General features: G+C 37.7%; 1 protein-coding gene across 3 annotated transcripts in view; it reads left to right on the forward strand.

The window, feature by feature from the left end:
* CEP112 (centrosomal protein 112) overlaps nt 1–16,174 on the forward strand; it is a 587,248-nt gene that overhangs the window by 114,834 nt on the left and 456,240 nt on the right. For all 3 annotated transcript variants that reach the window (XM_072645484.1, XM_072645485.1, XM_072645486.1), the window contains 2 exons: nt 813–931; nt 13,342–13,485. In XM_072645484.1, the coding sequence (XP_072501585.1) occupies nt 813–931; nt 13,342–13,485 (263 nt within the window). The remainder of the gene's footprint in view (nt 1–812; nt 932–13,341; nt 13,486–16,174) is intronic.

The raw sequence follows: 16,174 nt of genomic DNA on the forward strand, positions 1-16,174 counted from the left end.
GAGAAGACAGGGTTTTGGCTTGATAGGTGGGAAGAAGATGAGTTTTATTGAAACTTTTTTCCTCCTGAAAATTAGTTAAGTAAATTCTAGCTAGTTCAATAAATGGAATCACCTATGAGATGATACATATTTTCATATATAGTCCCAACCATCTTGACTGCTGATATTTGCTAGTGAATAATGCATGCATGCATTTCTTTTTCCTAACATTTTCAGCTGTCAAAAAATTTCTTGCAAATTTCATCTTTCCCATTTTTAAATCATAAAACTACAAATAGTGCTAACGCAAAATAAAAATCGATTACTAAGGCTTTTCCAGCTTTAAAATCAGGTTTAGTTTTGACATTAAAATGGTTATAGTTATTAAAAACCTTTGGTTTACTTAATTTAATATGCTATAATTATTTCCTATAATGTGCCTATACATGAAATTTCTTTGGAAGATTTTAGCATTCTTTAGTTAGATTAAAAAATAAGAAAATTCTTTTTTAAGCTGAGAAAATATTAAATTTGAGCACAGTCTGCCACCAAATTTAGGTTTGTATGTAAGTACCATGAATTCATTAAGGCCAAAATTCTGTTTTTTGCACAAAGAGTTCAAATAACTAGTAATGAAAATGGTCATTTAAGTCACCAGAGAAATATTTTGCATAATTTTTTTAGAAAGTGACAGCAAAATAAATATGCTTAAGAATACAGTTTATCATCTTGATCTTGAAAAATGAAATTATCTTTTGATTAATGTATCAAATTTACCATAACTTTTTAAAGTTATATCTTACATTCATCTAACTCTTGATTTTTTTTGACAGTTCAGACTCTAATTCGTGACTCTCAAGTGATTAGAGAGACTAAAGAAAATCAGATTGTAGAGTTAAAAAAATTATGTGAACAAAGCACAGAATCCTTGAACAATGATTGGGAGAAAAAGGTAAAGTACATAAAATAAACAAACAAAGTTTTGTTTTCATTTTGTGAAATATTTTTCATTGATCAAACTCAAAATGTAATTCTTTAAGGGCTTTTGTTAATATGATGTTTGTAGTGACTTTTATTATGCAACTACTACATAATACTCAGTGATATCCACTTATAAGGACCTCACAGTTGAAGATTTGAATATTTTTTAGATAAAGACCTAAGACAATGGCATAATTTCTTCCTTTTTGATTTAGTTGATGCAGTAAAAATCTCATTATCCTGAACACAACCACTCAATGTCCAGAGAATTGCCTTTCTCTTGAAATTATCTGAAATTTAGCTTTTTCAAAGAATTCACATTAATCTGAATTAGTAAGACTGTTGCTTAAGGTTAGCAGCAGGCAGCAGCACAGACATATAGTTAACACTTTGCTGCCATGGCATCAGCCACATTGAGGACTGGGTGGGGAATTTAGTTTGGATACATTTGTGGGTTTGGGTTGTTGTGTTTTCTTCTCCCTCTTATCTTTGTCTTCCCTTAGTTCCTAGTTTCCCTAAATTCAAGGTATCATTTTCCTATGCTTCTTGTAATTACTTGAAATGGAAAGAGTATTAGACCAGGAGTCTAGGTCATAGTCATGACCTATACTTCTTATTAGTCCAGTGACCTAAACTTCTCTGAGCATTATTTTCTTTATTATCAAAATAGGTATAATAATATCTATCCTGCCTGTTTCACAGTATTATTGTGAGGTTCCTGAATATATATGTGGAAGTGCTTTGAAAGCTCTAAAGTGACTTGCAAATATGAGGTGTTATTAATATTTGTATAGTTATCTCTTCTTCTGTTTTTTCCCAACATCCTCAACTCTGATTTTCTTTTTGAGATCTTGTTATAGGAAAAGGGACGAAGAGAGAGTTTTTGCTCAATTTGTTGCTAATGAGCATATTTATATTTCCTTTGGACTAGAGAGCCTCGTAGTAGTAGTACACTAATGCAGTAAACAATGAAGCTATCAATAAATCTGCCAGGTAGCCATGAGCACTGTTAGATAATGCTCCCCAAACTGTTTAAATGGGAATCACGGAAGATAACAAGTTATCTGTAAAAAAAGAAAGCCATGTTTTAACAGTATATTATAGTTCCTTATGGCTTGAGGGGCCCAAAGTAAAATCAAGTATCTAGATAATTTGGACTATTGTGCAGAGTCCTTGGTGGTATGCCGGGGATGAAAAGATCCAAAATTATTTAAGTTGTAATCAAACTAAGGCCTTGAGAGGATATATTAATTTATTCATAATTTTAGAATACTTATAGAATGCAGGGTACTACATTGTCATGACAAACAGATGGAATTTTGCAGAAGTGACAATAACAATTCAACATTCTGAATAATTTAGTTTCCACCACTGAGAATGAAGGTTTGTAAAGTATAAAGTACCTGCCAAAGTGTTACAACTTGGCCTTTGTCTCATCCTGGAAAATGTTATCATTGAATGGTAAAACTTCAGAGTACTGAAAATGTCAAGCAGCAAAAGGTACCTATTAGATATTAATATAGACTCTTCCTAGACACATGGAATATTGATGAAAGGCCATATAATAATTAATATAATAACAAAATAAAAAATTCCCTTATTATTAAGGATAAGGACTGAACCTGTAGTTTCCTTGGTACAGAGAATTTCCTGATAATGAGATACCCTCTATCAATGCAAGTCAGCACCTTCTTTGTAACTTCCACTTTCAAAGAGCTTCCTAGAGCTCTGAGAGATTTAAGTCGTTTTCCTGGGCAGAAAAGGAACTCTAAGGGTGACTCCAAGGCTGGCTCTCTGCCTATACCACTCTGCCTTTATTATTACTGTGGGCAATCTCCTTTTTAATAGGGTTATTTTCCCAGAGTTCTTCTGTAAGTTATTTTGGTTTTCAGGCTAAATTGCAAAAACTTCTTTAGACTATAATGTACCACAGCACATGTACGTGTACATGTACTGGGGTGTAAGGTGTGTTCAGAGAAGACTAGTACCTCTGGTGTGATGACAGCCCATCCTTCAAAGCCTTTTCAGGGCTGCTTTCCACCTTTGGTGTCCATCTGATCCAAATGACTCTCACTTGAGGCTTCAAGAAACTTTTGACAGACTTGCTAAACCAGGTAGAGGATAAGCAAGGAGTTTCAAACCTGTTGGTGAGTTAAGGGGGTCTGCCTTAAGCATGTGAAAACTTCCCCTGGTGGAATGGGCAGATGAGAATAATTTGTTCCAGTGGCCATGAAGGTAGATGATATGGAGCACTTAGAGCTTGGTTAGACATTGAAGACGCCAAGGTCATCAGCTGCACCTTGAGCCATCACCAGTTGTCTTGACTCAGTCCTGTCACTGGAGGAGAGAGTGAGGGCAGTGACTTCATGCAACTCTGCCTCACTTAAATCCAGTTTTACACGTGAATTGAAAGACATCACCCATATCATTTTACATTTTCACCTATCTCAAAGTCTTGTGATGACAGGCAAGTGATGAAGTAGCAGGTTCTGATACACTGGGAGGTGTAGTCACAACCTTCAAACAGGCAGCTCAGGTTGTCTTCTCACTGGAAGCATCAGTACAATTCAGCAGCCCCTGTATATCTGAACAGGCTTTTAAGGATCGCACTGCTCACCACCTGGCATGATGAAGGATCTAGAAAAGGTGCCTAAAAATTGCTTAACCAACCCTCATCTGATTACCATGGCAGGCAGGGATCCCACTCTGTGGTGAAAACACGCTCAAAAAATTGTACCACAACTTGTCACTTTCACGATAGCATGCTTGTCTAGCTCTTGTGCTTTCCCAGACACCAGTGGAGTGAAAAAAGGCTGTGTGCTTGGTCCCATTCTTTTTAAGCATGATGTTTTCAACCATGCTGTCAAATGCCTTCAATGAGGACAAACATGGCGTAAAGGTCAGCAATGATGGTTAATTCTTCAACTTGAAATGGCTACTAACCAAGAAAGAAGTGGAGGGAGTGTTGTTGCATGATTTTTTGTTTACAGATGATTTTGCATTCAGTGCAGTCTCTGAAGCTGAGTTGCAGCAAAGTGTGAATCATTTCTCTACTGCTTGTGCTAATTTTGGCCTAGCAATTAATGCCAAGAAAACACAGGTATTCCATCAGCCAGCACCGTACCAGCCATATGCAGCACCATTGGTTATAGTAAATGGAGAAGTTTTGAATGCTGTGGATAAGTTTGCTTACCTTGGCAGTATACTTTCTAGGGATGTACACATTGATAATGAGGTTGATGCATGCATTGTCAAAACGAGCTCAGTGTTTGGGAAGCTCCAAAGGAAAGTGTGGGAGAGAAGAGGTATTAGACAGACTACATCTGAAGGTCTTCACAGCAGTTGTACTGACCTCGTTATATGCCTGTGAAACCTGGACAGAGTACCAGTGCATGCCAGGAAACTGAATCGCTTTCATTTGAATTGTTTTAGTAATATTCTGAAGGTCACCTGGCAGGGTAAGATACCAGACACTGAGGTCCTTTCTTGAACTAAACTGCCAAGCATTCAAACTCTGCTGCAGAAAGTAGAAATATGATGTGCTGACCACATTGTTTGAATGCCAAATATATGCTTGCGTAAAAGACTGTTTTATGGAGAAGTCACACAGTGCAAGTGCTCCCACGGTGGTCATAAGAAGTGATGCAAGGACATTCTCCACGTCGTGCCACTGAACTCTGAAATTGATTATGTGACATGGGGGACCCTGGCACAGGATCACTCAGCATGGCGGGTCCTCATCAGAGAAGTGCTATGCTCTATGAGCAAAGCAGAGTTGAAGTAGCTAAAAAGAAACATGAGAGGCACAAATTTAGAGAATCTACCCCAAATGTTCTCATGGACTATTTGTGCGTGACCTATGATAGAGCATCCTGAGCTTGTATTGGTCTGATCAGACACAGTAAGGAGCAGTGTAACTTGACTCTAACATAATAATGTCAAGGGGGCAGAGCCAAGATGGTGGACATGAAGCAGGAACCTGCTAGAGCTCTCCTCGCAAACCCCTCAAAAAACCCTGTAAAAGTGACTCTAAACTCTAGAGCAGCAGAAGCCACAAAATGACAGACTGAAGCAAATTTCCATCCCAAGACAATCTGAAAATTTGACTGGAAGGGTCTGTGACACTGGGCTGAGAGCAGAGCGCAGTTTGGCATGGGCCACACCAGTGCAGACAAAGCTGGAGCAAGCCTTAGAGGACTGAATTACCTGTGGCTGCTGCAGTTTCCAGACTTCTCAACCCACAAACACCAGACAGCTTTGAAGGTTAGTGGGAAGGGTCTCTCACCTGGCTGAGAGGGGTGCGTGGTCTGGCCCCAGCCCCAGTTCTTACCTCAGCCCCCAGGTGGCAGCAGCCACTGCTGAAATGTAGGCATCTTCTGGAAACCGTTACTTAACAGCTCAAAAGTTGAGTAAGTTGGCTAGGCAGCTGCCTCTACAGCCTTCGACTTAACAAAGAACTCAAAAGTCAAGAAATTGACTGGGAAAATGAGCAAACAGGGGAAAAAGAAACAGACTATAGAGTTTTACTTTCTCAGTGAAGAGGTATTTTCTTACATCATTGGTGAGGAGGATGATCAAAACATACAACCAGAAGAAGACAACAAGGGCAAGGCTTCTACATCCAAAGCTTCCAAGAAAAATATAAATTGGTCTTAGGCCATGGAAGAATTCAAACAAGATTTTAAAAATCAAGTAAGAGAGGTGGAGGAAAAATTGGGAAGAGAAGTGAGAGTGTGTAAGAAAATCATGAAAAAAGGGGGCAGAGCCAAAATGGTGGAGTAGAAAGATGCCCATACGCTAGCTCTTCCCCCACAGCCCATAAAATACCTGTAAAAAATGACTCTCAGCAAATTCTAGAGCAGCAGAAGCCACAGAACGACGGAATGAAACAGATTTCCATCCAAATGTAACCTGAAAGGCTGACAGGAAAGCTCTGTCCCATGGGACATTGAACAGAACGGAGCCCAGTGCTGGCCGCGTGGTACCGGGAGGAACAGGACTGGAACAGGCCTGTGGGGCAGAATCCCCAACAGGGAGGGTCTCAGATCCCTCAACCCACAAGCGCCAAAGAAAGCTTCAGAGGTCAGTGAGAGGGCTTTCCCAACTGGGCAAGAGGGGAGCAAGGTTCCCCCCCCCACCCCCAGCACTGGCCCCAGGTGGCAGCAGCAGTAGTGACGGTGGTGGCGGCAGCAGCAATGGTGGCAGCAGCAGTGGTGGTGGCAGCAGCAGTCATGGTGGCAGCTGCAGCATCCATTTGTGAAGTGCTTGACCTAAAGCTCCTGGGGGGATTGAGCAGCTGATCTGAACCTTAGCCCTGAGCAGGGTCTTGGGATGAGGAGGAGCACTAGGACCCTCCTCTTGACAAAGGATTCAGATGTCAAGTAACTAACTGGGAAAATGCCCAAAAAAGGAGAAAAAAAAAGACCATAGAAGGTTACTTTCTGAACAGGTATTTCCTTCCATCCTTTCAGATGAGGAAGAACAATGCATACTGACACAGGAAGCCAAGGCTTCTGTATCCAGTACCTCTAAAATGAATATGCAATGGGCTCAGGCCATGGAAGAACTTGGAAAGCGAGTCAACAGCTTGCTAAAGGAGACCCAAAAAAATGCTGAAGAAAATAATACCTTTAAAAATATGCTTACTCAATTGGAAAAAGAGGTCCAAAAAGCCAATGAGGAGAAGAAGACTTTAAAAAACAGAATTAGCTGAATGGAAAAGGAGATTCAAAAGCTTACTGAAGAAAATAGTTCTTTAAAAATGAGAGTGGAGCTGAGGGAAGCTAATGATTTTATGATAAAACAAGAAGTTACAAAAGAAAACCAAAAGAATGAAAAAAAAAGATAATATGAAATCTCTCATTGGAAAAACAATTGACCTAGAAAATAGATCCAAGAGAGGCAATTTAAAAATTATGGGACTACCTGAAAACCATGGTCAAAAAAAGAGCCTAGACATTATCTTTCATGAAATTATCAAGGAAAACTGCTCTGATATTCTAGAACCAGAGGGCAAAATAAATATTGAAGGAATCCACCGATCACCTCCTGAAAGAGACCCAAAAAAAGAAACTCCTAGGAATATTGTGGTCAAATTTCAGAGTTCCTAGGTCAAGGAAAAAATATTGCAAGCAGCTACAAAAAAATAATTTGAGTATTGTGGAAATACAATCAGGATAACACAGGATCTGGCAGCTTCTACATTAAGGGATTAAAGGACTTGGAATAGGATATTCCAGAAGTCAAAAGAAGTAGGATTAAAACCAAGAATCACCTACCCAGCCAAAACTGAGTATAATACTTCAAGGGAAAAATGGTAATTCAATGATGTAGAGGACTTTCAAGCATTCTTGATGAAAAGACCAGCACTGAAGAGAAAATTTGACTTTCAGACACAAGAATGAAGAGAAGCATGAAAAGGTAAACAGGAAAGAGAAGTCATAAAGGACTTCCTAAAGCTGAACTATTTACATTGCTACATGGAAAGATAGTATTTGTGACTCTTGAGACTTTTCTCAGTATTTGGGTAGGTGGAGGGATTACATACACAGACGCACATATGCACACACACACATATAGACAGAGAACACAGGTTGAGTTGAATCAGAAGGGATGATAATTATAAAAAAATAAAATTAAGAGGTGAGAGAGGAATATATTCAGAGGAGAAAAGGAGAAATGGAATGGGACAAATTATCAATAATAAAAGAGATAAAAATCTTTTTCAATGGAGGAGAAAAGGGAAGAGGTAACAGGGGAAAAGTGAAGCTTACTCTCTTCACGTATGACTTAAGGGAAAAGAACATGCTCACTAAATCTGCTATGAAAATCTATCTTACACTACAGGAAAGTAGGGGAGATGGGGACAAGTCGGGTGAGGGAGATGATAGAAGGGAGAGCAAATGGGAGAAAGGAGTAACTATAAGTAAACACTTTTGGGAAAGGACAAGGTCAAGTGAGAGAATAGAATAAAGGGAGGGACAGGGTAGAATGGAAGGAAATATAGCTAGTCTTACACAACATGACTATTTTGGAAGTCTTTTAATGACACATATATGACCTATATTGAATTGTGTGCCTTCTCAGTGGGGATGGGTGTGGAAGGAGGAAGAGAAGTTGAAACTCAAAGTTCTAGGAACAAATGTTGAGATACATTTTTGCATACAACTGGGAAATAAGAAATACAGGTAATGGGGTATAGAAACTTATCTTGCCCTACAAGAGAGGAGAGAAGATGGGGATAAAGGAGGGGAGGGGTGTATCAGAAGGGAGGGCAGATTGGTGGAAGGGGTAATCAGAATGCAAGGTGTTATGGGGTAGCGGGGGGAGAGATCGAAAGAAAAATTGGAACTCAAAATTTTCTGGAAATGAATGTTGTAATCTAAAAATAAATAAGTAAGAAAATCATGAAAAACCAGTCAACAGCTTGCTAAAAGAAACCCAAAAAAATGCTGAAGAAAATGGCACCTTTAAAATTAGACTAACCCAAGTGTTTGACAACATAACTATTATGAAAGTGTTATGCATGGCTACACATGTATGTATGACCTATACTGAATTGCTTGTTTTTTCAATGAGGGTGGTTGGAAAGGGAGGAAGGGAGAGAATGTAGAACTCACAGCTTTCATAATGAATATAAATAATTGTTTTTGCATGCAACTAGGAAATATGATGTAAAGGCAATGTGGTATAGAAATCTATTTTGCCATGCAGAAAAATGGAGGGGAGGGGAATGAAAGAAGGGGGAGTAAAGAGAGAGAGAACAGACTGGAGGAAGGGGTGGATGAGGTGCATGCTATTTTGGGGTGGGGAGAAAATTTTGAATCCAAATTCTTGTGGAAGTAAATGTTGAAAACTGAAAAATAAATTTTGTATATTAAAAAAAATTAGACTAACCCAAATGGCAAAAGAGGTCCAAAAAGCCAGTGAGGAGAAGAATGAATGCCTTAAGAATTCATTGAAGAAAATAATTCCTTCAGAATTAGAATGGAGCAAATGAAAGCTGGCAACTTTACAAGAAATCGAGAAATTATAAAATAAAGCCAAAAAGAATGAAAAAAAAAATAGAAGAGAATGTGACTACCTGAAAGCCATGATAAAAAACAAAACAAAACAAAACAACCTAGACTTATCTTTCAAGAAATTATCAAGGAAAACTGCCCTGATATTCTAGAACCTGAAGGTAAAATAGAAATAGACAGAATCCACCAATCACCTCCTGAAAGCGATCTCAACAATAAAACTCAGGAATATTGTAGCCAAATTCCACAGTTCCCAGATCGAGGAGAAAATATTTCAAGCAGCCAGAAAGAAACAATTCAAGTAATGTGGAAACACAATAAGGATAACACAGGATTTAGCAGTTTCTACATTAAAGGATCAGTGGGGTTGGAATATGATATTTCAGACATCTAAGGAGCTGGGATTAAAATCAAGAATCATCTGCCCAGCAAAACTGAGAAAAAATGAAACTTCAATGAAATAGAGGACTTCCAAGCATTCTTGTTCAAAAGACCAGAGGTGAATAGAAAACTTGACTTTCAAATACTAGAATCAGGAGAGGCATGTAAAGGTAAACAGGAAAGAGAAACCATAAGGGACTTATTAAAGTTGAACTTTTTACATCCCTCCATGGACAAATGATGTTGGTAACTCATGAGACCTTTCTCGGTATTAGGCTAGTTGGAGAGAATATGTATGTGTGTGTATGTACATGTATATGTATGGGGAGAGAGAGAGAGAGAGACAGAGAGAGAGAGACAGAGAGAGAGAGAGAGAGACAGACAGACAGAGAGAGAGACAGAGAGAGAGAGAGAGAGACAGAGAGAGAGAGAGAGAGAGAGACAGAGAGAGAGAGAGAGAGAGAGGAGAGAGAGAGAACACACAGGGTGAGCTGAATATGAAGAGACGATACCTAAAAAAGAACATTAAGTGTTGAGAGGAATGTACCAGGAGAGAGAGAAAGGGAGAAGTAGAATGTAGTATATTATTTCACATAAAAGAGGCAAGAAAGAGTTTTTACAATGGAGGGGAAGAAGGGGAAGGTGAGAGGGAATAAGTGAGCCTTTTCATCGAATTTGGCTTCAGGAGGGAATAACATACACAGTTGGGCATGGAAATTTATTTTACCCTACAGGAAAGCAGGGGAAAGGGGGATAACAGAGAGGGAATAATAGAAGGGATGGCAGATTAGGGGAAGAGGTATTCAGAAGCAAACACTTTGGTAGAGGGACAGATCAAAGGAGAGAACAGAATAAGTAGAGGGCTGGACAGGGTAGAGGGAACTATAGTCTTTCACAACATGACTGTTATGGAAGTATTTTGTATGACTACAAGTGTATAATCTATAGTGAATTGCTTGCCTTCTCAATGAGTGTGCGTGGGGAGGGGCCAAGGGAGAGAATGTAGAACTCAAAGCTTTAGAAATGAATGTTAAAAATTGCTTTTACATGCAACTAGGAAGTAGGATATATAGGCAATGGGATATGGAAATCTATCTTGCCACACAGGAAAATAGAAGGGAAGGGGATAATGGAGGGAGGAGTGATAGAAGGGAGGGCAGATTGGAGGAAAGGGTAATCAAAATACATCCTGTCCTGGGGTGGAGGGATGGGTGAGATGGGGAGAAAATTTGTAATTCAAAATCATGTGGAAGTGGCTATTGAAAACTGAAAATAAATAAATTAAAAAAAACACAAAAAACATGTTATGTCATTTTAGTCCTCTTTGAGAGTGAAGGACAATAACGAACCACAAGTACTATGTCATTATAATTATTCACTGTATTATAGTTATATATGTTAATAACATTGTAGTTTTCTGTGTTTGTGTCCTTTATTTTACTAGACTATAAGTTCCATGAGGGCAAGGACTATGTCTCATTCATACTTTGTATCTTTGCATGGCTTAGGACAATACTCTGCATTTAAAAGTTTTTTTAAAAAATAAATGCCTATTAAATTTAGACATATAAATAATGCTATTTTAGTTCTTCTTTGCTATGATTTATAACATTATTTCTATGGTATATGCAACTTTCATTTTGACTTGGAATGCCAGGATACACCTTTATGTGAATTGAGTCCAAAGATCTAGACTAGTCCTTGTTACCAATAGTGTGAAGCAATGTAGTATATCATCAGTCCAGTATTACTCAAGTTTTTACTATGTGGCTATATTTAAATATACAACAACTAACAGAAATTAGTGTCACAGTCTGTTTTGGTGTATATGACAAGCCCAACTAACCAGTCTTACAAGCATGATCATCAATCATAGTATTGTGACTTAGGGATTTGGGCGTTGAATGATTGCATTTAAGGTACACATTGGGAAAAATATATCTAATCGTGACATAATAGAGACTGTGTAGTTATACAGACTGACGGTAGAGCTTGAAGAATATTGAAGTTATGGTTAAACATTTTGTGATTGGTTAAGCGTAGTCATAGCCTGTGATTTTTTCCACTGGTAATAAAGAATTGAATGTTGTCACTGAATTTTGCAACTTAGGACAGAACATTTGTTGTTAATGATGCATTGTTAATGATACAAAGACTTAGACAATCATTTCATGAGACTTATATAGCTTCTGAGAGGCTGATTCAGAATGTGACACTACACATAACTTCAAACCTTAAACCACTCAAAATCATGGGGGCAAAAACCTCCATTACTATGGACACTAGACTTACCATAGATAGTGCATCTGGCTCCTTGAACCATGTCATTAGTGCCAAATAGTGGAATAAATACTATATTTAAGGATTAGCCATCCCTATTTGGCATGTGTAGCCCAGTAATCTTTATTTTCTCTCTTTAAGAGACGTTTAAGATTTTTGGAAGAATTTTTTTAATCCAATTTTACACCCACATGCTTTTTTTTATACAAGTAGTAAAGTAAGCATTAAAGACAAGGAAATAATGTCTCTATTCATTGCTATTTGTACAAACAAGCCATGTCTCATGATTTATGACTAATCATAGTATTATTCAGATCAGGCAGCATATGTAGAAAATGCTAAGGGAATTCCACCTTTATAGTATTTTCCTATTAGGTCTTTTGGTATAAGTCAGAAATGCTTACTCATGATTCAGTTGTTTAAATAGAAAAAAATGAAGTAGAAAATGCAAAATGTTTCTTAACTTTCTATGTTTTATTTGGGAAAAAACCCATAAATTTTGTGACTTTTGAATTGTAGTCTATGTATATTTGAACTTTGTAATATTTCATTTGTCATTGGTTCAAGGATCTGTAATTTTGTCAGTGCAAGAACTTCCATCACCAAGGTAGACTGCAGTACTCCTATAATTATTTCCCTTTCCCTTTCCTACCCTGATTTTATCAGTTTAGGGAACTCTTTTTCAGGATACTCCTGATCATCAGCTAGTACATAACTTCTGGTCTGAGAGAGTTGATTAGAGCACTGAGATATAAAGTCAATCAATTATGCATTTATTAAGAGTTTACCATGCTGTGATATGCACTACAGATACAAAGGAAATCCCTGTCTTCAAGGATCTTACCTTCTAATGTGGGAGACAACATGTAAAAATATACAGAATAAATGGGAGATAAAGACATTCGATGGGAAAAGCCTCCTAAAGAAGGCAGCATTTGAACTGTATTTTGAAGAAAGCCAGGGATCCTGAAAGGTGCCCTTGAGAAGGCAGAGTGTTCCAGTCGTGGTGGACAGCCCACATAAACGTGTGGAGATAGGAGCTACATGGATGGATGTGGAGATGTACACTTTTCCAAATTCACATAGCTCATGTTTCAGAGGCAGAACATGAGCCCAAATCTTCTTTACTGTGGCTAACTTTCTATTCGAGATGGAGGCTTCCTTTCAAAGAGTTGTTATGGCCCAAAACTTAATCACCCTGCAGTCAACCTGAGAGTGAACCTCTCTGAATTTAGCTAGTCAGTCAAAAGGCCTACTATATACTTATTATTACATGGTAGGAACTGTGCTAAGTGGTGGGAATATAAAGAAAGGAAAAAACAGCCCCTGCTCTCAAGGAGTATACTTTCAAATAGGGACAACAACATATAAATCATTAGATACTTAAATGGTATTTACAGAGTATATTGAAAGTGATCTGGAAGGGAAAACTCTAGCATATTTTTCAGGCAACAGACTAATGTTGGGTCCATACTTGAAACTTTTCCAATTTGTTAGAACTTGTCAAGACTAGTGCTCCATTGGGAAAGCCTTTGAGATTCTAAGGTTATTTGTATACTACAATGAGACAATCTAGTAGTACTTCAGTGGAGGTTTTAAGAAGATGGGGATTTTTAAAAAAATTTGAAACTGGGGAGTTTCAGGATGAAAATTTCCACTAATGTATTTTTTAAATTAATTTTTTGTTTTTATTGTGTAGCTTCACAATGTGGTAGCAGAGATGGAGAAAGAAAAATTTGAACTTCAAAAGAAACACACAGAAAATATCCAAGAATTGCTTGAGGACACAAATGTACGACTTAGTAAAATGGAAGAGGAGTACATGGCACAAACAAAGGCCACGGTAAGAATTAATATAAAGAACCTATAACTGAGTGGATTTTTTTAAAACCTCCAGTCATTGATAAGAAAATAAATTAGTTCTTCATCAATTTAATTTTACATTTCATTTGAGAACTTATGAATCCTCTGATCCATTCATAGAATCATATATTTAGAGCTAGAATGGATGTTAGGAGTCATTGAGTCCAACCCTTTATTTTACACATGAAGGAACTGAGGCTCAGAGAGATTGTGATTTGTCCAAGCAGAGTTGAGTTTGAACTCAGGCTCTTTGACTCCAAATTCAGTGCTGTTTCTTACTGTACCGTACTCAGCAGCTCTAGAGAAAGATACCTAACAGCAGATAGATGCAATACAATGGTGGAATTGAGTGATAAGATCCAGCAGTGTAGTGCCACATGATATTCACAGTGCCTACAGTAGTCATGAATGTCCTGGCACAATTCTGAATCATTAAATACAACAGACTCACCACATGGAAGACAGAACCAAAACATTTATTCAGATACTAGAAAGCCAAATCCATCACAGTTACAGAAATCTATACATAGTAACAATACAGAGGCCAACACCATCCCCAAGCCTTCCCCCTGCTAGGTTTCCCACAAACTAACTCCATTAAACAAATCACAAACAATCTCTCTCACTCACACTACCCAAGATCCTGCATCCTTCCTACCTCTGACTACTGTCATGACTAACTTCCTCTCAGCTCTGCCCTAGCTCCGCCTCTTCCTGTTCCACCGATTCAGTGGTCCAATTCTATGATTCTTTCTTTGGATGTGGAAGACGTTTTGCCTTGAGTCCACAGGAAATTTTTAAGTCCATGCATTTCATGAAGTATTAAGTCTAACAGAATAATTCCTTGTACACTGTGGTTGTTGCTGTGTACAAAGTTCTCCTAGTTCTGCTCCTTTTACTCAGCATCAGTTCATATAAGTCTTTCTAGGCTTCTCTGAAGTCTTCCTGTTCACCGTTTCTAATAGCACAATAGTATTCCATTACAATGATATACCATAACTTGTTCAGCCATTCCTCAATTGATGGGCATCCCCTTGATTTCCAGTTTTTGGCCACCACAAAGAGAGCTGCTATAAATATTTTTGTACGTATGGAATCCTTTCCCATTGCTGTGATCTCTTTGGGATAGAGTCCCAGAAGCATTATTGCTGGGTCAAAGGGTATCCACATTTTTGTAGCCTTTTGGGCAGTTTCAAATTACTCTCCAAAATGGTTGGAACAGCTCCCAGCTCCCCCAACAATGAATTAGTATTCCAACTCTCCCACATCTTCTCCAACATTTATCGTTTTCCTGTTTTGTCATGTTAGTCAATCTGATAGGTGAGATGTGGTACCTCAGAGTTGTTTTGATTTGTATGTGTCTAATCAGTAGTGCTTTAGAGCATTTTTTCATATCATTATAGGTATCATTTTCTTCCTTTGAAAATTCCCTGTTCATATCCTTTGTCCATTTATCAATTGGGGAATAACTTATATTCTTGTACATCTGACTCAGTTCTCTATGTATTTTAGAAATGAGACCTTTATCACAGACACTAGTTGTAAAATTTCTTTCCCAGTTTTCTGCTTCCCTCCTAATCTTGATTTCATTGGGTTTGTTTGTACAAAAACTTTTCAATTTAATGTAATCAAAATTATCCATTTTGCACTTCATAATGTCCTCTATCTCTTGTTGGGTTGTAAATTTCTCCTTTCCCCATAAATTTGACAAGTACACTATTTCTTACTCCCCTAATTTGTTTATAGTATCAATCTTTATATCTTGATCATGCATCCATTGGGACTTTCTTCTTGTGTATGGTGTCAGGCATTGGTTTATGCCCAGTTTCTGCCATACTGTTATCCAGTTTTCTCAGCAATTTTTGTCAAGCAGTGAGTTCTTCTCCCAGAAGCTGGAGTCCTTGGGTTTATCAAACAGTAGATTTCTATATTCATTGACTACTGTGTCTTGAGTATCTAACCTATTCCACTGGTCTACCTCTCTGTTTCTTAGCCAGTACCAAGTGGTTTTGATGATTGCTGCTTTATGATACAATTTGAGGTCTGGTAGAGCTAGGACACTTTCCCGAGCATTTCTTTTCATTAGTTCCCTTGCTATTGTGGACCGTTTGTTCTTCTAGATGAATTTTGATATTATTTTTTATAGCTCTAGAAAATGATTATTTGGTAGTTTGATTGGTGTGGCACTGAATAAGTAAATTAATTTAAGTAGAATTATCATTTTTATTATATTGGCTAGGCCTACCCACAAGCAACTGATGTTTTTCCACTTACTTACATCTGACTTTATTTCTGTGAAAAGTGTCTTGTGGTTGTGTTCATATAGTCCCTAGGTTTGTTTTGGCAGGTAAACTCCCAAATATTTTATAGTGTGTACCCTAGCTTTAAATGGGATTTCTTTTTCTATCTCTTGTTGTTGGGTTTTGTTACCAACATATAGATATGCAGAAGATTTGTGTGGGTTTATTTTGTAACCTGCAACTTTGCCAAAGTTGTTTATTATTTCAAGTGGTTTTTTACTTGAATCTCTGGGATTTTCTAAGGATATCATCATATCATCTGCAAAGAGTGATAACTTAATTTCTTTACCTGTTCTAATTCCTTCAGTTTTTCTTCTCTTATTGCTACAACTAGCATTTGTAATACTATATTGAATAACAGTGGTGATA

This window comes from Notamacropus eugenii, chromosome 2 (assembly GCF_028372415.1).
Source record: "Notamacropus eugenii isolate mMacEug1 chromosome 2, mMacEug1.pri_v2, whole genome shotgun sequence".
NCBI classification, from domain to species: Eukaryota; Metazoa; Chordata; class Mammalia; order Diprotodontia; family Macropodidae; genus Notamacropus; species Notamacropus eugenii.